Here is a 25,392-nt window from a genome sequence, read left to right on the forward strand (position 1 = left end):
CGGCCCGAGGGATCGGGAGCGGGAGAGACTTGCCGGCGGTCAGCATCGCATGACGGAGTACATGCGTCGACATCGAAGCGCTTGCTTAAGGTGTAAGCAAGGCGGTGAGTCACGCTTTGAGAAGCATGCAGGCGGTTTTGCAGTTTGGCCTCAAAATCGTGGGAGGACTGGAGAAGTATGTGGCACCATCGCGAAGCTTGCGTCGAGGCAAAGCTAAGTCGTGAAGGTGCTGCGGCCGTCCGAATGGAGAAGAAAATGAACTAAAATACGTTCGGTGGTAGGTAGGAGTGCACTACAAGAGGGATATTTTGGGGAAAAACTAGAAAACTTTAGGGCTAAGTTTCTTAGGCCTATAAATAGAGAGGTAAGACTAGAGAGAGCTTTGAACCAGCCACTTGAGCCTCCTTGTGCCACTCATTTGAGAGCCTTAGAGTTAGGATTTTAGAGGAAAGAAGGATGAGTGCTTAGCCTATGTAATAGGTGAGAGTTTTGAGAGATAAATTTTTGTAATTCGTCTAAAATAGGGCTGACCTCTTTGAGTAATTTATTTTATGTTTTTGCATATGCTTGAATTCCCCTCCTAGTTTCCCTCTATTGGTTCCCTTACAAGTTTGCAAGTTTTTCGATTTTTGGTTTTGATTTTCGTTTTGGTTTTTGGACTGAAATTTCAGCACCTTTTGAGATCATTCTTCTGGTTTCTAGAGACATAAAAACTCACATGCGAGTATATGCTCATGGGTCTTGAGTACCTTTGCCTCTAGATCATCAACTTAGATAGGATCTTTGCCCGGAGATCTTTTCTTTAAGCTGCAGTTTTTTCACCTTTGCAAGGTTGTTTTTCTTAATACTAGTGGTTTAAACACTCACATACTCATGTATTTGAGCGGGTCTTGAGTCCCCTTGCCACTAGACTATCATCTTGGAGGATAACCTTGTCCGGTGTCCATCTTTTCTATTTTCTTTGGAAGTTGCGAGTTTTTGTACACAAAGACACATGGAATGGTCTTGAATGAAACATATGGTTCATATTCCATCTGTTAAGTCATGTTGTCATGGAAGTAGTCTTATTGCTTTGTCTTTCTAATTCTTTTGCTTTCGCTTGAGCGTTTTGAGGTGTGTTGGGTGAGAAATAGGAAAAGACCATTTATTTCAAAAGAAATTTGTTGAGGCGCCTATTCACCCCTCCCCTCTAGTCGTCGTTCTCATTCCTACAATACGTTAGTTATAGAAAGTTTGAACTCATGTGTTATACCCGAATCATATATAAAGTCTTGTTCAGTTTGAATTAGCAGTTGTAATCTCTTACAGCTAAGACTTGTCACCTTTTAAATATGAGAGGGCCATGTCCGATTGAAAAAAATGAAACAATCAATTATATACCAATATGTATCTACTATTTTTCTATCTAGCTCCTGCAGTCTTGTTCTTCCTTCTTCCTCCTCCTGCTGCTACTCGTTTTTTATCTCAACGATCAAGGATAAGCCGCTGGCTAACTGTGCCCTGACGAGGTCCCTTCCAGGTGCGATTTACTGACAAAAATCCATCTCCGTAGTGACAGACTGGATTTCTCAGGTGTTACTCGTCGGATTAGTTATTCTTTGCCGGTTTGCTCGTAAATGAGTCACTCGTTGCCGTGAAAACGCAATAGTTATCTCCGTTGCTGAATGTCCTACGCGTAATGCTACGAATTACACACGAGATGCTTAGTGTTTGGCTTGACAACTTTTCGCGTCAATATGTTGACCAGGCTATTTTACCTAACTAGTGCGTCTCAAAACATGAATGTTAGTGGTAGGTTTGATAGTCTGAAACTCTAGATGAATGTTAGGATAGTTTTCGTCTGTCAACGTTTCCTTTTCATGCAACGAATGTAATATCTTCTAGAACGAAGTTTCAACATCAAATTTTTTATACACAAGAAGCAGAACTGCAAATTTATTTTTCCTTTTGTTCAACCTAGAGACTATAATTTCTTGGCAATCAATCACTCAAATGCCCTTACCCTTGGTAAGGGTGTAATACATGTGGCATGCTTGGCCATGTACAGCATATGCACATTTGACCAACCGATTTCCCCTTCCTTTTTTTGGGGGGGGGGGGGGGGGGGGATACAAATACTAGATACAAAAGAATACAACCCTAGTTGCATCTGTGAGATAAATAAAAAAAAGGAAATCCCTAATCCAGCTCCCCATATATCCCATTGGCGAACTCCACCATGAGCTTGCTGAGCTTCTTGTTCTGAATCCTCTGTGGGATCACCTTCAGCTCATCACTGCAAACAATTAAACAAGTTCATCCATGGGTCAACACCACACTCAGCTCCATATATATCTGATGTGTGAAGAAAAAATTCTGGTGATGAGAAGTGCAGGTAGGTTACCTTGGTGGCGAGCGCGGGGAGGACGGCGAGAGCATCTGTGCGAGCTTGACTGCGTCCTCAGGCCGGCACACGGTGTTGTTGAAGCAGAGGTAGCGGCCGTAGGCGGTGGGGGACTCGTAGGCCGCCACGTGCGCGTCGGCGAGGAAGTCGACGTCGACGGTGACAAGGACGCCGTCGTCGTACATGTCGGGGGCGCCCTTGAGGTAAGGGTGCGCGGCGGTGAGCCCCGGCCCGGTGACGAGGCCGGCGTTGATGGCCACCATGTCCACGTCCCTGTCCATGGCCAGCGCCCACGCCGTCTTCTCCGACAGAGTCTTGGCCAGGGCGTGCCACAACTGCAGAGACAGTTAAGAAACCCGCTAAGTCCACTGCACCATGTTTTTAAGCAGTTGCAGGTTGTAATGTGTCAATGTGACTGATTGGCACATGCGGCTTCTTCGACAAATGGACGAGGAAATTGAGGTAAAAAAAAACAAAACTTGTGCTTGCCATTCCATTTTACCTAAGATACAAGGAACATGTACTCCTAAACTACGAGCCTCACTACGATGTGAGGCAATCATGGCTATGATTATCTGGATCATTTTTCAGTCAGAATCATCAAAGGAAGCGAGCAGTACTCTTTGTGTGGTCTGGGATGCGATGTTTTTTTTTTTTGGGGGGGGGGGGGGGGGATTTGACAATTCTATGAGTGCTCAACTCTCTTTGTGTGTCCTAATCCTCAGAGACAGTTGAGAAGTCAGCTTCGGAAGAGTTTCAGTCGTTCCAGCTATTTCATTCATACGCTCAGGCACAGGCTCAGGCTCAGGCTCAGGTTTGGACTTTACAGCATCTCCTGTCTTCCGTGGCCTGTCGTTCGTTTCACAAATTAAGAGCGACTACAAGGCTCGCTTTACTGACCTTTCTTGCGTTGAGGTTTTGGTGTCACGCTTCCTTTTCGTGTTGGATTTCATAACAAGCATCAGCTTGGCGTTGCTACCTACGAGCTGCTTCTGATTAAGCTAATAATAATAATAATGGATTAATAAGAGAAGACTTGGCATCTGGATCGATCGCGAAAGATACCGGCCGGCAAGCCAATGGATCAGGATTCACCTATCAAAGGGATCTCTCCTACCTCCAGGTCGAGGAGCTGCTTGATTTTACTATTTGATTTGCAACAACTAAACTTTTCGTCAGCTACCTGACCTTCTTTAACATAAAAGGTAGTACGTTGCAGTTCAGAACTGGTATTGTACTAGTTACGAGTCATTCCGTCATAAAGAAAAAGTGAAAGCGTTGGTTCGTTCAGTTGAGTGCCTTTGCATCCGGCCAAGTACAATACTCTAGGGTATGGTACCTTGTATTTCCGGCAGAAGGCGAGGTCGCTCCAGCTCTTCTCGTCGACGACGGCGGTGGCGTCGAGGTGGCTGTGGCGGCTGTCGTTCCAGACGACGGCGGTGACGGAGGAGGTGAAGACCACCCGCTCCATGGTCTCCGTCTGCGCGCACGCCTCCAGCACGTTGTGCGCCGCGCGCACCTCCGTCTCCACCATCAGCTCCTGCAAAAAACAATCACTCTACATTACATTCATTCCTTGAGATGAGCTGGGTAATTCCATTTCCATAGATGAGCTTGTGCAGCACAGCAAGTCGCCGCCGCCGCCTCTGTTTCTTCGTACTACCATTTCCAGCTGAGCTGATGATCAGAGCAGGGCAGAGGAAGAGTGAGGCGCCATGGCCATGTGGCGGGTTTAATGCACGCGGAAAGTCTTGTGGTAGGCTTATTGGAGGAGCAGAGTTAATGCACTGGGCTAGCTGCTCCAGTTGGAGACGACTAGCAGGACGGACGGTAGGGCCTCACCTCACCTGACCTGACCGGGAGGAGGAGGAGCGGGAGGAAGGAAGAAGAGCACGCTCGCTCACTCAATCACTCACAGCCACACATGAGCTGTGCCATTAATGAAGCCCAGCTCACCACTGCAAGGAAGGAAGGAACAGTCTAGGGGGAGAAAGGCTCTGTGCGATACCTACACCACCTGTGGCACTGCTACAGTACAAGCTCATCCAATTCTTCGATGCTTATGCCTTTTGAGTTTCGGCAGAAGAAGAAAGAAACAATTTTTCTTTAAACGAAATGAGAGAGGGAGGGAGAGAGAGAGAACTCACATCGCATTCTGCCTGGTCCTGTGGCGTGTTGAAGATGCAGAAGACGCCGGCGCATCCGCGGACGGCGTCGGCGATGGCGTGGTAGTCGAAGGGGTCGGCGCGGAACACCTTGAGGCGGTGCTTGTACATGTCGCTGCTGCACGGCAGAGGCGCGGTCGTCGACTCCGAGTCGTCCTCCTGAGCGCCGCAGCAGTCGTAGTAGGTGGCGGCGTGGACGGTGTATCCCCGGCGGAGAAGGCGGTCGACGAGGGCGTGGCCCAGCGGGCCGGAGGCGTCCATGACGCAGACGCTCTTGCTTGCTGCCGAACCCGGACACATGATTTCTTCCCTTTCTGTTGGATCCGAGTTAGTCGGGCCGCAACAGATTGACGGGGAGGAGCGAGCAGAGGAGATGAAAGAAAGGAAGGTGAGGTGACTGTATAAAAGGAGAGGACAGGCAGCAGAGGAGATGAAAGACGGATTCCGAGCGGAAATACTCTACGGGTCAGAGACGGAAGCAGGTCATCTCTCTCTCTCTCTCTCTGCCTGCAACCAACAAACATTTATATTTATCCTAGGGGAAAGGGGAAATGGATTAGATGGACGGTTGGGAAGGCGGACGCGCAGATACATGGATACGCTAACTAGTTGTTAGTTGGTAGCTGGGGCATGTGGTTCCTCTTCCCTTCCCTTCCCTTCTCTTCTCTTCTCTTCTCCGTGCTCGATCAGCTGCTGCCTCTTGCTTGCTCGACGGTCGACGCGTGCGTGCACAAGTCACATGAAGGAGCCTTGCAGCAGCACTCCAGCGATGCATCATCAATTCAACAAGCTCGGGCGAGTCTAGAAGCGAGCAGCCAACTACCCAAACGGACTAACGGAGCTGCCGCCGCTGCCGCTAGACGCAGGCCCTGCACTCGCTGGTCTCTCGGGCAAGATTTTGTCTAAAATTTGACCGGTCAATGTAGCAAATTTTCTCATGGCCTGCATACATGTACTAAGGCTGGCCAGGGCAGAACCCGGGTAGCTGCCCAGGCTCGTCGGGCCTTGGTCGGCCACTGGCGCTGGCCACTAACTGCAGTTAATAATTCATTTTAATGAACCTTACTGGTTGATTATTTACTTCTCTGTGCACCTGAGGTCTGCAGGGAGGAGACACGTCTCTTTCCAAAGAGAGATGTATCTCTGCTTTTGCCCTATGTCAAAGATTAGTAAATCGACAATGCAAATATTTATATAAAAGCAGAAATATCTAGTTGTGTATCGAAGATGTGAACGTGAGATTTATATCCGTTAAGAGTCTCTTAAGATAATAGCCTTATATCATATATCATATGTATTGATTTTGTCTTGATTATCTCAAAAGAACAAGATTACAATGGGGTGTGTCTAATCTTGCTTCTAAGATTACTCGAGGAGTTTTGTCATGTTCTTAGAACGTGGCTTACTAGATCGGCGATCTTATCTGAATATGCGTATTCGTGTATTTGCTTCTAGTGTGAAATCTCCTTGAGACGAGATGTACCCCTACCGTTTTTATAGTTGGAGCAGTAGTCATGTCCTACTCAAAATATTGAGCGTAAACCTTTTTCGAATATCTAGAAGATCATTCTCTTGTGATAGTTTCTGTATGGATCGAGATAAGTTACCCGAAAAATCCGTGTTCGCCTTATTTGTCATGGAGATTTCTAGAACCATACCGTATAAGTGTTTTACATAGGTTCAATGGGTATTCTATCCTTGAATTATACCGTATATCTGGTAATATCCGTTATATATTCCTTATCAGTTCCTTAGTGATGTGCCACCTCGACAACTCCATCCTCACGCCAGTGTGCCACCGACCCTGGGTGCTAGGGTCTCCGAAGCTCTCGTTCCTTAAAAAGCCTGCACGGGTTAAGTTGAATCATGTTTTTAGGAAACGCCTCCATGCTTGATCGCTTCATCTGCTTCCTCGTTATCATCTACAAATATACCTACTTCGTCTACATACACTTTGTGTATTGTCATTGGACTTGACACCACAGCAAACATCAACATAGTACTAATATGTAAGTCCTTGGACCATCGTCAAGGGAGTCCCTTTGCGGATGAGAATTCCTTTGTGAAGGAATTTTTGTTCTTTTCAGCATTTTAATGGTTTTCTTTCACAATTCCTGTCATAAAGAGATTTATAAGATTATTTCTTTTATGATGGAATTATTTTCCCATTAATCATGTGCGTTAGCTTCATTTATGGTTTACACGCTGTTAACTCTGGTTACATATACACTAGATAAGTTGCTTTCCGTTGTGGTTTACATGATATCTCTCTACTTGTTCTATTGGGTCGATCTAATATACTTGTTGTCGTCCTTTCATAATTGTTTTAGGAATTAAAGTAGTGCGATTATTTTCAACAAGCACGTACACTCGCAAACAAGCATTTATTGGGATTAGGAATTTAGCCTATGAGCACGACGATTTGGCGTGCTTGATTCCGTCCCATCTAATTGACGTGACGTGATGCGCACTTCTTGGTCTTGCTTAACCAGTTGACGACTAGGGCCGGCCACGACGTTTTTGCAGTGCGAATCAAGTACTTTTTTTTTTTACACCTCTCGACTGGGTACAAATGTAGCATCTGTTCGAACAAACAAACACACACAACAACACACACCACCCAACACAAACACACAGATCTACATCTATACGAAGCAAAGTGTCCTTCTAGGAATCGACGAAACCAGCTGGTTCCGTAGGTAACGGGCACGTCACGATCCCCTTATAGCTTCACGCACGAGAGGCAGACCTGGAAATAAACGAAAAACACGGATGCGAATCAAGTACTTGATCCTTCAGTTGGGTTGCGTTGCTAGCTCATTGGCTACCATTACCAGAGAGTCACACGCGTCCCGGGACAGGATAGATACTCGGACTAGCTGCTTAGCTTGTTCGTGCAGCGCATCTCATTCTAATTTTACCCTCTGCCCTCCTCGCAAGCTTACTGACTTTTTGAGCTTCATCTTGACTGCCTTTTTTGAGCTTCATCTTGACTTAGGCCATTTTATCTTATATTAGATCATTTTTAACTATATTTTTTTCATTTCGTTCCCTTCTCGATTCACTTTTCCATTCTTATTTTTTTATTTTCTATCATCTACAACAACTTACTTTCGAGAGGAATCGTGAAAGGAAAGGAGAAAAAAATCCCGTCCTGAAATGACTTTGAGAATCCTCTCGTGACGGGAACCATGAAGTAAAACCGTTGGAGTGCTAAAGGGAACAAAAATCCCTTCACAACGAGAATTTTATCCCCGAAAGGAAACCGTTGGCTTTTAGTCTTATACTAAAGCGCGTACCGAGCACGCTTCCTCCTTGATCCACATCATTAGAAAAACGAGGATCATCGGATGCAATCGAACGTTCGCACCTTCCCCCGTCCCATTCATTCTAGAAGACTTCAGGCCGCTCGTGCTCTCCACGCTGCCACTGCGCTCATGAAAAATCGCGTATGCTCTCCACGACGTCCTCTCCCTCTGTGTCGGTTGATGTCATCAGAGCCGCCGCCTGCGGGGTCCCCTAAAGTGTTTGCCTCGGCCTCCCCTCCGAAGGACGTCGGGGGTGGCGGGGGCAGCTGTCGGAGGGTGAACTCCTATCGTAGGGATCCGGAGGGACCCCTTTTTGATATTCGGCCGGTGGATGATTCTGAATATGCTTGCGGAGAAATAAATGGGTGTAAATACAATGGCAGGTGGGATGGAATGATCGGATGCAAAATACAGTAAATGCACTGGAGAGATTTTTAGACAGGTTCGGACCGCACTGAGCGTAATACCCTACTCCTGTGTGGATGCTATAAATGCACTGAGAATGTTTCTTAGGGATGTTTGCTGGTTACAAGAATATATGTCTATCCTACAGCTTCGGGCTCCTTGTTCTTCGGTAGTCTTAGCTTCTGTACGTCTCCGTATTCGAGAGTTCCCTGAGAATCTGTTCTTGTCCATGCCCACCGGCTCCCTTAAATACTCGCAGGCGGTAGCGTGTCCCGAAAGGGAGGGCACGAGTTCCAAGGCGCCATAAATGGAAAGGCAGTCATCATGGGCTGCTGTGTGAAGTGACTGGGGTGGAAAACGCGCCCCCCGCCCGGTCTCGGTCGTCATGATAGCGTTGGCAACGGGCGCCGCGGAGAGGGCCCACCGGGCAGCCACAGAGCGGCCCGGCGTGCCCGCCCGATCTTGTTCGTCTGACACAGCAGGGCGGCAAGCGGGGCGTCTTGGGCCTTGCGATGCTATCCCGAGGCGCGCCGGATGACGCGGGATGGGACCCGTATATTAAATGTCTCCACGCCTTTCTGCTAGGATTGCACCCTCGCTTTCTCCGGATCCTGTAGCTACACATTCGTCCTCTTCCGCTCCCCCGCAGAGGCACACGCCGTAGTCGAGGCGACATAGGGCACCAAGGTCAAGGGCACTGCCATGCGCACCGAGTTCGCATGGCCAATAATTTATCTTGCCCCCTGCCCCCTACAGGATCTACTCCCTTCCACCCTAGAGTTTTTCCTGTGCTTTTGCTACAGTTGGTGCTCCCACGTTCTTATTTTTGCAGTAGCTAGGGTTTAAGTCCCCACCAACCTCTTCTTCGTCGCCCGCTGCCGCCATCAAGTTGCCTCGCCCTCCTCGCGCCCGTTGCAAGGTAACACTTCGAATCCTTTGTGATTTCGTTCAAACACGGCTCAATGGTTGAAGCTAGGTAATACTTTGGGCCGATTTGCCTAATCGAGTTAGACACACACACCTGTAGCCTGCAGGCGATATTTCAACCACAATTCGAATTACATCCAGGCTATTAATCATGCGAGACAAATTACTAACCACTGCTCATTGATGTGATGCAGATTGGTCACGCAGATTTGAGAGTTAACATCAGTGACTGTGTCTATTTGTTGACAGGTTATTACGACGTTGGTGACATCCTCATGGAGGAGGTTGTAGTTAAGGATGCTTGCTTTATTATCTCTCTTGCACGCTTGTCTTAATAGACGACCTGAATATGTTCCTACTCTGAGTGCAGCCTATTTCTGTTTTTTATCAAGTAACTACAAATGTTGTTGGCCTGCTAGATCCTGGCACCAAAAGTAATTGTGTAAGTGCCTGTTCAATGACTATGTGATGAATGTATTTTTTATTGTTCGGGTACATATATCTGATTAAGATATGTTGAAAAATCTCTTCTATCACGATAATTCTCGAATGTAATTGTTTTGGAATTTTACAAAGTTGAATAGTAGTTAGCTGAGATTCTTCTTACGTAGTGTTCGATTTCTTATATTGGCCTGTCTACCGTTGAAAGTTGAATTGGATACCTTGCATTGTGAACACCTTTTTAAAAAGAGATGTTCTTATCTTCTTGATATCTAGGTTGAAAAAGGTGCTAAGGTGGACCTCCCATTTTGGCTTGCACGCGGGCTACTGTCTCTGGAACAAGCGGTGTCAATAAATCTACCTTCATGCTTCACACAGAAGTAGGTTTGCAGCGATTGTTACTGCCTTGCTTCATACACACAAATTCTTATAAAGCAACAGTAAAGTACAAAATATCATATAGTATTCTTAGTTTGTCAAATATATTTCAAATTTCTTTCTAGAGCTTAGTTATGAAGGGATCTGACTCATCTTCCCTCATTTTTCTCTCAACCTTTCTTCCATATTGTATTCATATTGTATACTATTGTAACTTGTCACAGAAATAGTATTGCATTGATCAACCTTGCTTCATATTTCTTCATATTGTATACTACTATAATTTGTCACAGAAATAGTATTGCATTCATCAACCTCTCAAATTTCAAATTGATTCATATTGTATACTACTGTAATTTGTCACAGAAATTCTGTACAGCTATGTGGGTATATGTAATTTTGTGAAGTTACTTGGTGATGGGTATCTATAAATGATTTATATTTGCTGCCATGTCTTTAGCCAGCTATCCGATTCAAAATCTGGTAACGAGATGAATAATAAGAATTCAAATTAGGAGCCTAGATAGAAAAAAAAGTTAGACAGTAAGGTATACAACATCAGGGCCTTTCTTGGATTTTTGTTGTTTTTGTAAATTTTGATTACTGCATAATTATGTGTACAATCCAAAGTGTGTGTTGTTTAAGATTATGTACCGGGCTTGTATTCCATTACAAAGCAAATACAAATAGTTTGTTCATTTTCTCTTCGCCATAAGTGATTATTTTCATTTCATTGGCCTTCTCATGTATCACGAGGAACTGTTAGTTTATTACGACCACTCCTTTACATTCGCTGATGCTGCACACCTTTCGGCGGCCAGCAAACTGAACATATTCTTTACATGATCTTATAGTATAGTAGTATATATAAGATACGTCCAGGATGACGACCACCATGATGTTTCTGTTGATGACGTCAGCTCATGCATCATCGAATGCAGGGCCGGACTATTGATCCATCTGGTACTAGTAATTCTCCTTCTTTTTTTTTCTTTTTCCTTTTCTTTTTCTTTTGTTGGAGACGCAATCAGGGAGTTTGACAACAAGCAATCATGTACTACAGTCTACATCGATGAGTACATTATTGTGTGCACACATTCTCATCGACCTACCTAATACTGATGATGTGACCTCCTTGTGCATTAGTTAGTTTTCTTATCTTACTCTCGTAGACCTCATCCCATCACCTCTAACACTGTACACTAAGCAGTTATCCGCTGGCTGTGTGATTAAGACAGTAAGACACAATAGATCATTTATGGAGGAGAGGTTAGCTGCTTAGCTGCTGCCTGACTTGGAGACGGAGAGGACAGGAGGGGAGACGAACATGATGGATGATGAGTACGCATTAATTTTTTTCTTTTTATATTTTAAAATTTTAAACTTAACAATTTTAGGTATTCGTTTGAAAAATAGTATGAATAGGACCTATCGCCTTCCAACAGGTGATATGTTAAAAAATATAAACATGTCACCGTTCTAAGACGACACACGATCTACAGTTGCTATTTTTTCAAACGGTTATCTAAAATTGTTAAATTTGAAAAATAAAAATATTCAGTAGGCATGGGCTTGGGCCTATTCGGGCCGATCAAACTAAATTCTATCCACTCAAGGCCCAACTACTCTCTACATTCATCATGGGCCATGCCAACTTCCTCAGAGCTCCCGAGTCCACCAACACCACCAGCCATGGCGATCACCACCACCTCCGCGCCGGGCCTCGCCGTTGCCGCCACCGATCCCATCCGCTCCTTCCTCTCCTCTGCCGCCGCGTCTGGAGACCTCACTCCCGATCTCCGGGACCTCGCCTCCGCCCTCTCCTTGGACCCCGCCGTCCCGTACCGCTCCCTGCGCGCCATCTGGTGCGCCGCCTCCCCCGACGCCCGCCCGCCGCTCCGCCAGCTCCTTCGGGGCGCACACCTCGTCCTGCCCAGCCCCAAGCCTCGCGAAAAGGTCTTCTTTTTTTCCTTTGTGGTGGTGTCCCGCTTGGTGCGGAGCAGCAAAAGAACGGGTTCTCATCCTCATTCGGCTGGGTTTCAGAGCGATGACCTCAAGGCGAGGCTGGAGAAGCTCCGGGAGCTGCAGGAGAGGAGGGAGTACGCCGAGCTCGTCAGGGACGTCGCGCCGCCCAGCAAGGACGACAGCCCCGAGCCCTTCTCCTCCTACAAGGATCAGATCGGATTCGGTAAGTATACTAACCCAACTACTGCCCTATTGACATTGCTCTTTGCACATTCCGCACTGCAATCTTCACGTTGCTTGTTCAACGGAGTACAAGTCATTCCATCCTCGCAATAGGACGATGACTTGTCTGTTTCATCAGAATTGAAGCTTTCCTGGTCTCACTGCGATGCATTCTGCGAGTTTGACAAAAAAAAAAAAAAACATGGAGTGGTGCAAAAACATTTTGGTTACCTACAATGTAATAGCTAACGCTGAAGCTTGCTGGAACTACTTTATTTTCTGCACTTTGTTTATTTTCTGTTTGTTATTGGACATGGTGTGAACTGTAATTCTGTTATCTTGATATAGGAATTCGGGTATGGCTGTTATGGGAAAAATGAACTTTTAAGTTTATACAAGTGCAGGTGAAACTTGCAATCAAGTGTTCAGGAAGACTTAATAAGCTAGTGGTGGATAAAAGCACTTCAAAATCTGCACAGCTATCTCCTGCCTTCTTTTTTTTTTAAAAAAAAAAACAAACTGCACAGCTATGCATGCCAATGGCAGTAAAATCATACAAATGTGTTTCTTGACTAAAATGTACCACTACACAGACCTATGGTGTACAATCGACTGATGGAAATAGTTGGTCACTTCAAATTATTCATAGCTTTTTTGCCTAAAAAGATCAATAGCTTTCTCTGCATTTGTAGTGTTACACTTCATAGATCCATAAGCATCAGCCATTTTTCACTAAAAGGAACATTTTGTCTACTTGCTACTCTGCAATCTTTTCAAGCACAATGGAATTTAATTGTTACTTTTTTTTTCTGGCTGTAGCAGTCCAGTGTATCACTGACAATGGATTCATTTGCATGGAATTTGAGCCTTCCTTTTTTTTTTGCGTGCAAAGTCAGCGTCAGTAACTCATTTAGAAGTGCACTTATCCTGTTAGCATGCTGTACTGTCTATATTTGAGCTTAGGCTGTCCGCTGTCAGACTTCGTTTGTATGGTTTTCAATGTTCCATTGAATGTCACCTCTTCTTTTCAGGTCTGCATGTTGTGGTTATAATGTTCACAGGTTATTTGGTTGGATTTGCTGCGTTCAGAGCTCTGTTCAACAATAGTCCTGTACTGGTAAGTCCATAACAACACTGCATCTGGTGCTAAGGCATGTAATCCTACGGCGTGCCTCTTGTTTTGTGGACACCCATCTAGTGCTTTTGTCTAAACCTACCAAGACTAAACTTCACGAGATAACACCTTGTGTGATTTTTCAGAATGCTGCTGGAGGTATCTTAGGATTAGTCGGTGGCATGCTGGTGGAAACCGTTCTTTTCATCATTAGATCATCCAGCAAAGAATTGGCGTCTTCTGTTCCAAGATCAAAGAAAGTTCAGTAAGCACTTGAAGTGCTTTCATGAGTCGGTGGACTGGTGGGATTGGAATGATGAGAGGCCAGCTCTACTTCATAGTCCTGCAAGAAGACCGAGAAGAGAGAACGACGTTGACCTGATATTGCATTGTACTCGTTAACATAATAATGTACACTGCTTGACAGTATGAGAGAAATTGCAGCATCATTTACAATGTTTACAGTGCTATGATTCTTGGCTAACGCTTGTTCCTCTTTGGATAGGAAGTAGTCAGAGATAAAAACAGAGTACCGATCCATTCCTTGTTTGCTTCACTTGATAAATATCATTCTGTAAGCATGGCAAGGATCAACTGCAAATCACGATCGGGAAATATCATTTTGTTCGCTTCACTTGTTAAATATCATTTTGTTTCAATGAAACACTTCCAGGCTTATATCGTTTGATTCACGAATTTACATCACGATCTATAAAATTTGGATGCACATTGTATTCATGACTGTACACTATCATTACTCGCTACAATATCGATGCCCATTATCCTGAAACTGTGCTCGCCAACTATGACGAACCAGAAAGGAGAAGAATCTGTTCGTGAAGGAATATATATACACATGTTACAAGGAAGCTTAGCAGTCAAAGATTCAACGCTGCATATCCAAACTCATGTTAGCACAGCATAACTTTCTTCCATATGCTATGCTTTGCTGTCATGCAATAGGACTTGCCGATAAAATTAGCAAATCACGGTCGGAAGGCAGCAACAACCGTGTGGTTATCAGAGGAAGTAGCACTCTGACTACTAGGCCCGACAGGTCTGGAAGAAGGCAGCGGGGAAGGGAACTTTAGTTAGCAGCACGCCTTGCACACAAGTGCTAGTAGCTGGTTCTTTATGATGGAGAAATGTTTCTCTATGTCTTTGCAGATTGCGAGGTTCTCTGGACAGCTTGGGCGCAGCATTGAGGACATATGCTCCAGGACACCTGCTATGTTAGCAGGTGGATGCCGCGAGTCGCCAAGGCGCTGCACGAAATTGGACAAGGAATGTAAACTGCATAACATGGAAACAATATATAGTGACCTTATCTTCTCATCGACAACGTATGTAAATGTTTTACCTTGATTGCAAGAACAGTGGCAGTGCAGTTCATTATCAGGTTGGATGGAAGTTGGGCATCATCACGAATAGCAGCTCCAGATTCAGGGTCTATACAATTGGTTGCTTGATCCCACGTACCTGCCTCTTCATCTTGAGAATCGTTACCTTCAGAGATTGCCTATGCAACAAGTCAACAAATTATTCAGTAAAAGAAAAAACTCTCAATTTTATACAGAAAGTCGATAATTGCCAGTTAGGCTTTGACCAACCTGCATGACCTCGTCAAAAATCTGCCTGGCTTGTGATTGCGAGCTTTGGACAAATGCAGTAATGTACGACTCTTGCTCATCGTTGTGACAAACACTGTTGTTTGGGCAACCTCTAGATTGTACGGTGTCATCAAGAGTACTCTTTTTTGGTGGTCTTTCATTGTCTACAGAGTATTCAGCCTGCAAGTAAAAACATCATAAAAAATTGCCCTGAGATACCACCATCATGAGTAACTGCAGGCGGCAGCCGCGCCACAAGGTCAGAGGTAGGAGAAGATAGACTGGGAATAGATTGATTTCTTATTGGTTACTGACTAATGGGTACAGGACCTCCTATATAGCCACGTACTAGCATCTAACAGATAAGACTAGCTAACTAACTAATAGCTAAGGCTAACAAACTAGAGATAAGGTTGTTGCTGGCTTCTTGCGCCAGCCCCTTGGGCCTGGTTGCTGTTGTTGTGCGCCTGCTCTAGCTGCCCAACGCCCATAACACAAGGAACACTATATGCAAACACATAGTTACTTTAGACTGCATAAGCATTATATTTTGAATGTTTTATAAGCGCTAGTATTTATGATCACCAGGAAATGAATTTGGATAGAATAGAACCTTAAGCTGTTCATCTGATGTAATTTGCAAGCTTTCGGGCATCTCAGATATGGAAACTCCATTCCTTGTATGACCCCAGTCCCTACTTCGACTAAGCGTCTGAATGTGCTCCATCTCCATTATGCCGTGTACATTATATGAAAGAGAGCTGCTCTTGACGTCATAAGGAAGATTATCCAACCAATTTGCAGGCATACAATCAGTGTCCTGAAAATAAATAAGTTCAGTTATGCATGTCTTGATACGAAGTGCATCAGGCCATCATATCGAGATTCTCAACCAAATGAATGCCAAATATTGTGAATCCATTTCCATGGCATGGATAAGAGTAACTAATAAGGTACAACATGCGGACACCTGGTTGAAAATGCATGAGTTATCACAAGCCGAATTGCAGACGGGGTATTGGTATGTAATCCCTCCGTCCAAAAGCACAGGGTTTAATAAGCTTGTCCATAAATATAAGGCGTATTTCATATTCCCCTGCAATATAAGTGTGCTATTCCCTTTATGCCCTTAAATATCTAGTTTTTTACTTTGTGAAAACTGATGATTGAATGCTTAATATGAGAAAATGCCCAATTGCCTGCACAACGTAACAAGCATATTGATGATTGCTGAAAGCAACAAAAATCGCAGACATGTACCTTTACTACATCAATACCAAAGTCAGGGTTATCAAATTCGACCTTGCAACTGTCCCACTCCACCATCACCACTTTACCATCACAAAGTTCCCTAGAACTTGGGTGACGAACAATGACCTGCTGGCCGATTGAAAAAGGCTGAGCTAGGCCTGCTGGTACAGAATCCAGTGAACCATCACTTAGTTGAGCATAGTATTTCCTAACTTTCCCGCGGTAATCCTCTAGATTTTCTTTTTCCACCGCCAGAAAATGATCAGAAAAGCGTCGGGGCTTGCCAAGAGAACTGCAGGGAAAAAATCTTCCAGTGTATAGATTATAACAAACAAAATATCAACAAAACTGAGGCTAAGAGAACAAAAGCTACAACTTCCAAGATTGACTAGCTAATACCTTCGTATTTTGTTCCACTCAGATCTAGTCAGTCTTGACACATGACTCAAATTTAAGTGATTTAAGTACTTCACAAACTCATTATTATCCATAAACCATGGATAATCAACTGCGCTGTAGAACCACTCGTATGTACACCATCTGCGAAGCGATTCAGATGACAAGCAGTGCAGAAATTTTCTTGCCTGAAAACAGTCAGAGTTAGGGAAAAATAACTCCAAGCTGAGGGTATATCTCAATCTGCAATATCGATGAATTATGGAATACACTGTACCTGTAAATTGTCTGAACCTTCTTTACATGACACATACTTTGTTTTGCTATGCATTTTGGATTTTATTTTACTCCTCCATGACATACTTATTTCACACTTGATATAACTTGGTAAGGTTGGGTACACTTCAGCGGAAATATTTGCAGTTGATTCCGGTAAATTTGTCATCCCTCCTGAATAGTCAGGATTCGAGGGATCCTCAGTAATATCAATCGTGTGTGCTATGTTTGTCTCTCCAGCAGGCAGCTGCAAGCAAAAAAAAAAAAAAAAAAAGAACGCATCAGAGAACTATCGTGAGAACTGAGAATATATAAAGACTAACACTGTAAGACAGGAGAACACATCAATCTTGAGTTGCTGACCAATAGTTAGATGACTTCAAATGATAAACACGAGTAGATAGTGGACACTGGACACATTGATCAAAATGGATACCCGGTCAGAAACAAATAAGGAATGACTTTCCATGAACACCACCCAAGATTTTATAAACTTATTGGGATGAAATTGACATGCTAAAGTTACAAATGCAAATGCTGACAGTAAACACATTAAAGCTAAATCGATTTGGATCCAGGTACCACACAAAACATAGTTCCCTATCCAATAATATATTAATATTTACCTCTGTGTCTAATAACTTCTTGTGTTTTTTCTGCCTGGTCTTGGAAGAAGTGCATTCACCAACTGTCTTCCCTTGTTCCGATAGATCAACCGGAGAACACCCTTCATACTTTCTGTGAGATAATGCAAAGTCACTTTTTCCAAGTGTACCTGGATCAGTACATAGAGAAGAGAAACAGAAGCACAAGCAATGAGTAATATGGCTGAGATAGCAAATAATATGAAGGAAAAAAAACGAAATGAACTAGGAGCTGTAACAGAAGCTAACCTGAAGGGATATTAACCCTGAGTTTTGAAATTTTATTGGGTGCATTCACCAGACTCTGCAATACATCTAAGACCAACATATCATCTGCAAACATAACAGGATAATAGTAATCAAATATTTACACTGTTTTTTTAATCTTAGCAGTACCAACATTATTAACGAGGATTAATATAAGGTCAAATAAATAAGTAGTAGAAGACTTTAGAGAATCACAGCTGGAATCCTATGACGATGAAGATCCACTGAACAGAAGTTAAGTAGAAGATATGAACTTGATAAATAATGTTCAATGTATTGTGGAGGTGTCCTCTCTAAAGTTGTATTTTGTTGACTACCTAATTTCTCTGTAGTGACTTGGTGCCAGGGTTCCATTCTCATTTTTTCAAAGGTAGGCTGGAATGGATGATATTTCTTTTGATTTCTAACTTTAAATGGGAACCAAGGATTTGAGTTTCCTATATCTTTAGATGATTAAGTAGTCACATAAATCAGTTCATATTGTATGTCGATGCCATATTAGAAAGGTTATCATGTACTATTTAAAACTCACATAAACTCCGTCCATGATTTTAAATTTCTGAACGAAACATTCCTCACTATTTACAAAGAAAGAAAAATTAAGATACTAAGGGCATGCTTGTGAGATATTAATTTTGAGAAAAAAAATAGCTCCCAAGTTTAGAGTGGCCTTAAGCCTATTCGTATGGACTATTAGAGGCTAAAAAGCCTTGCGCCCAATGAACAGGGGGCCCAGCTAAAAGGCCGATGGGATGTGTGCACAGGCTCAAGCTTTCCCAGTATGGCTTGGCAACTGGTCAGAAGAAAGTGGCTAAGTAGATTTGATGGATAAATTGTATACGATGACAATATAGTACAAAAGTATAATAAACAGGAAATGGAACTGGAAGCTAAGGGAATACAAAGGTTTGCTTCAGTTATGAGTTTGTCTCCAATGATGGGAAGGAAAAAGATCATCGTGGAAAAATACCTTCAGAAATAAACTCACTAAGTATCTGTTGTTGGTTGAGTAAACTAACAGGTTTATTCCCTTCTTCAGCCACCATCATGGCAGCATGCTCAACTTTACCGATCCGACTGCCATCCATAGTTAGCTCAATTCTTCTTTTTTTCAAATGTTGATGAGTCAGACATATCTCAGCGTCTCCGGTTCCTTTGGTCTCAAAGAAAGTCTGGCCTTGAACAGATTTAGTTGATTCCATGATTCCAGATCTTCCATTAGGAGAGCACTCATTCATTGGAAAATTAGTGCAATCATTATTGATCTCTTCATTATTCTTTTTGGCAGAACTGATGGCCTTTTTAATTTCAGGTGTGGCATCATCAGTAGCATTCCTGTCTGCAGGAACTATAACCGGTATCCGAGGCGTACGATTCCCAACAACATGGCTCTGACTGTTCCTGGCCAGTTCTGAAAAACCAATGGAGTCGTCAAAACTACATAGCAACAGAATTATCCAATGAAAATGCTTCTCAACTTTTTTTTCCAACTAAGTCGTCCTTCTCATTTGGCAATTCACCTCATATGACAGACCAAAATATTTCTAAGGAAAAAAAAAAGGTGGTAAACTATTTTCCATACAATACTTGCCTCCATAGTATCTTTTCTTGAAGGAAGGTGAAAATCCAGGAATCATCCCTTCATGACAGGAGTCGTGAGGGTGAAGCGCTTCATATACTTTCTGCTGTCTAGCTTGTCCACGTTTATTTGCCTTCTTAGATGCTCCAACCGTTTGATTGTTTCCCCTATGACTTGGGGATTCAGCCTGCCATTTCAAGCATCGCAACTCGAAGTCAATGTGATTCATAATATCTATGTTTTGTGGTAAATAGATTAACCAAAAAGATCTAAACCAGAGGGGAAAAAGTGTTGTGCTGAGCTAGACCAGACAAGGAAGTTCACAATTTACGGCTTCAGAGAAAGCCAGTTTTAGGTGCATACATTTCAAGATTACTTATCATTAGCCTATTTCTTTCTGTGCTAAACGCTGCCACTCAAAATTAATAATCTACTCATTTTGTCACAAATGTCATTTTGGACATTCAAACTCCAAGAATTAACTCCGGCCATTAATTTTCAACACTAATATGTTAGCAAAATATTAAAAAATTGAAGATTATAACACTATAGACAGACTTTTAACAGCAAGTGCATCATTTTCGTTTGTTCAAAGTCAATACTGTAATACTATAATATATTAGCAATTGAGGCTGATTAAGCTTAATTGCACGCAGCCATGTTTAACATAAAGACCAGCGAGTACTAATCATTAATTAGGCTTTATGCTAGTTAAAATTAAGAAACTAGGTTAAACTCGGTATCAAACCTTATCACCTTCACAGTTCATCTTGCTTTAACACGTGTATTTCATATTATGTTTCCTTTCCCAACCTCATGTCTGACAGATAGCCACCCGTTTGCATAAATCATATTTCAGAGCCTAAGAAGCACAAACTATAACGCAATGTACCAAGAAAACCCACATTGTATGTTACTTCTAAAGTTAGAAAAAACACTATCATTGCATACTTATCTTGTTTAAAGAAAATGTCCTAATGTGGCGAAACTAATACACAACATTATAACTGAACTCGGAAGAAGCAGAATAATCAGTACTTCAGCAGTACTCATCTTAATTACAATAACCTCCGCACTGTAGCTTCATATGGTATGCATGTTCGCATGATAACATAACAAAAGAAAGAAAGAAATTGCTGGCGACTTGACATACCCAGAAGTGAAGAGTAATTCGAGCATCCTATATTAAAAGGTACGCTTGAACAGTAATTTGACATGCAAAAAATGGTACACTTTGCAAAGAGCTAGGATATATTAACAATAGACTACAGACTCACTTGATGCATCCTGTGGAGAGCTTTTACCATGTCTGATGATTTATGACCCACCGGTGCGCTGATCTGCATATTCATATTCACCAATCAGCATTAAGACGGTCAGCAAATAGCTTTCTCATTGTGCCTCAAAAGATACTTACAAAATAAGGAAGGGAAATGAAAATGGACAACTCAAAACCTTTTTCCAGTCTTTTCCATGTCGATGGTAAGCTTTATAGGAGTGCATAAGCTCATCCTGGCTCCATTTCTGACCTAAGTCTGTGGTTTTCCTCCTCTACAAAATCAAAACATTTTGGTGAGGACGAGAGCAGCTTAATAATACATTGTTGCAGAGTGGAACGATATATATTTCAAGAGACAATGGCGCTACAATTACGAAACGTTAATCATTAATCTTCATAAAACTTCCAAAATAAGTCATTTTTGCTTTAATCTTATACCTTGCTTGGACTAGGTGACTCCTGGAGCTGCTGCCGATCCTCATATCCTTTTATTGTGATCTTTTTAATTGTTTGAGAATCTTTTGCTGGACCCATGAAAACTGTCCTAGGCTTTAGACCCAACAAATGTTGCTGCAAGTGACAATTGAACGATCAGTTAAAAAAGAAGACTAAAACAAGAATGCTACCTATAAGTACTATAATTTCCTCCAACATTCAAAAGTTTCACGTACTTGCTTTAATCAAAGTTAAGATGCAGTGAAAGATTGAACTTTTTTTGTAAATCAGATTCACGAGAAAGTTTCACGTACTTGCAATCCGTTTATTTAGAGATCAGATTCACGAGAATGTCCCCTGAGTTGCACAAATTGCAGTCATTCATGATAGTATTCGACAAAAACCATCTTGATATCGTCCTCTGATTTAGGTACAGATGCAGTGTTGAAAAGTTATCCCGATAATTAGAATGGTTAACAGCACTGTAGTAACAACTTGGCACATTCATCTGATAGACCCTCATCACATCTGATGACCCAATGCAACTATGCAATGGAAAACCTAAGAAAGAACAGAAAAGGAACCTTTTTTTTTAATTCGAAGCATAGAAGCACTCTCCGGAGCATAACTATTCCAACTCGACTGCGCATAATTTGCAGCCGCATCTCCCGTAATCATCCTATACCTAGAGTAATCTGATCTCCGTGGGATACCCTCTGCGGCAATCGCAACATCCTAAGACGTACATTGCTCCGACCGCCAGCCTTCATGCTTACGCGAACAAAGCAACTGGAATCGGGGTTTCACCTTGTTGGGCGGCCGGCGGGTCGAATTGGAATAGGAGACGGCGGCGTTCTCCAGGAAGCTTGGAGGTGGTGGAGTCGGCCGGTCTCCCGGCGAGTCGACGGCGGCGGGTTTGGTGCTGGCGGAGGGAGGCGTGGTAGGGGGTTTAAGAGAGGGCGATGTGTGGGTGGTTGATCAGCGGCGAAACAAGGTTAACCCCGACTCCCCGAGCAGAGGAGAGGAGACGAGCGTCGAGCAAACGCAAGCAAAAAAAAAAAAGGCGTGTGATACGAAAGCGTACGTATATATGATACTACATCCAGATGGTTTTGGGCTTTACTACAGGCGGGCTTGGGCTTGCAAGCCCAAGTTCAGATTGTCAGAGTGCAACATACAATACGAAAGCGTCGTACATTATAAGTACTACATCACAGAGTAGCGATGAACACGGGGAGAAGATTTGTACGCATGGACGGGTCGTAAGAAATGAATCCATCTCATCAGTTAACTGAAGTACACTGTTATTAATAAAGTCTATATCTATATACTACTTATAGATTTTTATAAAATAAAGTTTAGGTTTTAGAATTGTATATAGCTTACTCTAAAAAGAAGAACTGTATATAGCTAATTAGGTGTCCCTTGCAACACATAGGCATGTTGTGGCATCGTACAGTACCTATTCCTGTTGCTTCCAGAGGCACTCAACGGGGTGACAATTCCCCTTTGTTGTGCACCTACATTTTTAATTCTGTAATGATGTACAAAAAGTCTGTATCATATAGTTATGTATATGATCTATGTACATGTGTTGCATATTTAGATATTTGTCGTGTACTGAGCAACTGTGCTTGAATCAACACATCATTGTGGTTATATATGTGATGCATGGAACCGATTTCCCATATAATTCTGCTGCAATTTGCATGTTTGTTTCTGTTATAACATCTCATAGGTGCATACACATTCTTCAATCTATTCAGTTGTGATAGGGTGACGAAAAAAATGGCAATTAGACTATGATGCTAAGTTATTCTATTATATTATACTTTTTTTGTTCATTAAAGGACGAGCAAACCAGTTAGACTGTTAGATATTTTGACTTTGCCCGACCAGTGAATTTTGTTTTGAAAGTAAAGACCCTTTGTCATAGACAGCTCACGATCATGGCTAGGTTATGGTAATTCTCCATTCGGTTATTTGAACACCTCGAGTCGGTAGCTTGAGTTCTACCGTGTTGTTCTATGTTATTTGAGTATTATAAGATCACAATAGATTATTCACTTATATATTAGCGGTAGGGTGGAGCCAAGATATATTTTGTTAAATGAGTTGATTGAGAAGTTATTGGTTATTAGATTATGATTTTTTTTTTTTTTGCTTCAATGACGAAAACTAAACTACTTAATAGCAGTTTTTCATATGTTTGCTTTTGATATTTGCTTCTATCTTGTCTGTGAGATCCTTGATTTTAAAATTACTTGGTATTATAGGTATGCTTTACGCTAAGCTGATGATTATGTTATTCTATGTAAAATTATAGAAAGCAATCTTAACTATGAGTTTGATAAAATGTTAGAATGCTTCAAATATTACGTTATTGCAAATTCGTGTGTTTGGTGTATGTATATATCCGAAATAATTGTCTTGTGTATAATATGAAACCGTTTCGTGTAAAACATGAACTCCGTTACAACGCACGGGCAACTAACTAGTGTATATATATATATATATATATATATATATATATATATATATATATATATATATATATATATATACGCTGCTATTCTTAGCGCTGCGCGTTGAATAGCTATTTAGCGCTCCAGGATACCCCGTGCCCCGATCGTAGATTCGCTCGGGAAATCCGCTCGAAGCCGTAAAACTTTCGACCGCAGCCGTATATTTTGCTTCCGTAACCGTATGAAGAGCATATTTGGTCCGTTTCGATCGGGAAAATATTTTTTAGCCGTAAAACTTTCGATCGCAGCCGTAAATTTGCTTTCGCAACCGTATGAAGATGTCCTTTGGTCAGGAAACCGTATAACCATAAACTAATTTTTGTTGAGAACGAGTTGATTTCCAGATTTTTAATCGTACACAAAACAATCAGGGAACCGTATAACTTAGATTGGCCAGTAGTAAAATATACATTTATGAACCATATATGAATCATACAGAGAGCCGTAAATCATATTGTTATGAAGCGTAAAATTTAATTTTATGGTAACGAGTGATCTTTCGTACACATAAACATATTCAAAGTATCCATGTAACCGTAAATCAATTATGATTAAATCATTCGTGCTTTTATTTTTCGGAGTCGTAGCCATTTAAAAGGGCTCCATTCAATTTAGATTGTGACCGTAACTATAATTAATTTAGATTGTGACCGTAACATATTCAAAGTATCCATGTAACCATAAATCAATTATGATTAAATCATTCGTGCTTTTATTTTTCGGAGTCGTAGCCATTTAAAAGGGCTCCATTCAATTTAGATTGTGACCGTAACATTTTTTAGCCGTAAAACTTTCGATCGCAGCCGTAAATTTGCTTCCGCAACCGTATGAAGATGTCCTTTGGTCAAGGAACCGTATAACCATAAAATAATTTTTGTTGAGAACGAGTTGATTTCCAGATTTTTAATCGTACACAAAACAATCAGGGAACCGTATAACTTAGATTGGCCAGTAGTAAAATATACATTTATGAACCATATATGAATCATACAGAGAGCCGTAAATCATATTGTTATGAAGCGTAAAATTTAATTTTATGGTAACGAGTGATCTTTCGTACACATAAACATATTCAAAGTATCCATGTAACCATAAATCAATTATGATTAAATCATTCGTGCTTTTATTTTTCGGAGTCGTAGCCATTTAAAAGGGCTCCATTCAATTTAGATTGTGACTGTGAATAAATAACGTATATACGGTTAAAACAAATGAGTAAATACGAATGGGTAAGGTTATGTGCCGCAAGGGGGGCCGTGAAAGAATAAAATATATATGGTTATATTATCTAGTTCAGTACGGTTATGTGCGGGTTCAGCGTCAACATGACTGTCAAAGGTATGTTAGACGTATACGACCATATATAATATAAAATTACGGTTGGGAATCGATACAGTTAATTGCCACGTCGAATCGTTAAATAAGAAAGAAATATACGGTTGAAATATGAATGGAACATGGTTGCGGTTGTTTTGATCTGGTTGCTATATGGTTACGGTTATAAAGATTAAATAATTACGGTAAGGATATAATACATAAACGGTCATAATAACATAAAATTTTATGGTCGTAATAATTGCTGCATTACGATTGCGGGTTGGTTGGCGGGGTTTCGCGAGTTTGGTCTGGGTCGGGGGGGGGGGGCGGTGCGACTGGTGCGTTGAATAGCTATTTTTAGCGCAGGGAGTAGAATAGAGAATATATATATATATATATATATATATATATATATATATATATATATATATATATATATATATATATATATATATATATATATATATATGATATAAAAAATAGCGTGCTGAAGATAGCAGTGTAC

The 25,392-nt window shown here is 41.9% G+C and overlaps 3 protein-coding genes across 4 annotated transcripts; 1 reads left to right on the top strand and 2 right to left on the bottom strand.

The window, feature by feature from the left end:
- Positions 1 to 1,917: 1,917 nt before the first annotated feature.
- LOC133907587 (cinnamoyl-CoA reductase-like SNL6) lies at positions 1,918 to 5,129 on the bottom strand. The gene is made up of 4 exons (XM_062349658.1): positions 4,531 to 5,129; positions 3,723 to 3,923; positions 2,384 to 2,718; positions 1,918 to 2,275 (listed from the first exon to the last, which is right to left on the bottom strand). Exons 1-4 carry the CDS (start codon positions 4,846 to 4,848, stop codon positions 2,179 to 2,181), a joined length of 951 nt encoding a protein of 316 aa, XP_062205642.1. The 5' UTR covers positions 4,849 to 5,129; the 3' UTR covers positions 1,918 to 2,178.
- Positions 5,130 to 11,639: 6,510 nt separating this feature from the next.
- On the top strand, positions 11,640 to 13,792 carry LOC133907603 (uncharacterized). The gene is made up of 4 exons (XM_062349676.1): positions 11,640 to 11,963; positions 12,051 to 12,195; positions 13,226 to 13,311; positions 13,455 to 13,792. The coding sequence occupies exons 1-4, from the start codon at positions 11,655 to 11,657 to the stop codon at positions 13,575 to 13,577; spliced, it is 663 nt and encodes a 220-aa protein (XP_062205660.1). The 5' UTR covers positions 11,640 to 11,654; the 3' UTR covers positions 13,578 to 13,792.
- A 110-nt stretch (positions 13,793 to 13,902) lies between these two features.
- On the bottom strand, positions 13,903 to 22,101 carry LOC133907602 (protein ALWAYS EARLY 3-like). 2 transcript variants are annotated; one of them, XM_062349675.1, is made up of 15 exons: positions 21,853 to 22,101; positions 21,049 to 21,180; positions 20,787 to 20,882; positions 20,609 to 20,671; positions 19,344 to 19,518; positions 18,723 to 19,163; positions 17,735 to 17,818; positions 17,468 to 17,616; positions 16,843 to 17,088; positions 16,569 to 16,753; positions 16,221 to 16,461; positions 15,532 to 15,738; positions 14,919 to 15,098; positions 14,669 to 14,827; positions 13,903 to 14,573 (listed from the first exon to the last, which is right to left on the bottom strand). In XM_062349675.1, exons 2-15 carry the CDS (start codon positions 21,142 to 21,144, stop codon positions 14,400 to 14,402), a joined length of 2,496 nt encoding a protein of 831 aa, XP_062205659.1. In that variant the 5' UTR covers positions 21,145 to 21,180; positions 21,853 to 22,101; the 3' UTR covers positions 13,903 to 14,399. The 2 variants fall into 2 exon arrangements, with proteins under 2 accessions (XP_062205659.1, XP_062205658.1); XM_062349674.1 differs by having other exon boundaries at positions 16,179 to 16,461.
- Between the last annotated feature and the right edge of the window lie 3,291 nt (positions 22,102 to 25,392).

This window comes from Phragmites australis, chromosome 24, assembly GCF_958298935.1.
Source record: "Phragmites australis chromosome 24, lpPhrAust1.1, whole genome shotgun sequence".
Lineage (NCBI taxonomy): Eukaryota > Viridiplantae > Streptophyta > Magnoliopsida > Poales > Poaceae > Phragmites > Phragmites australis.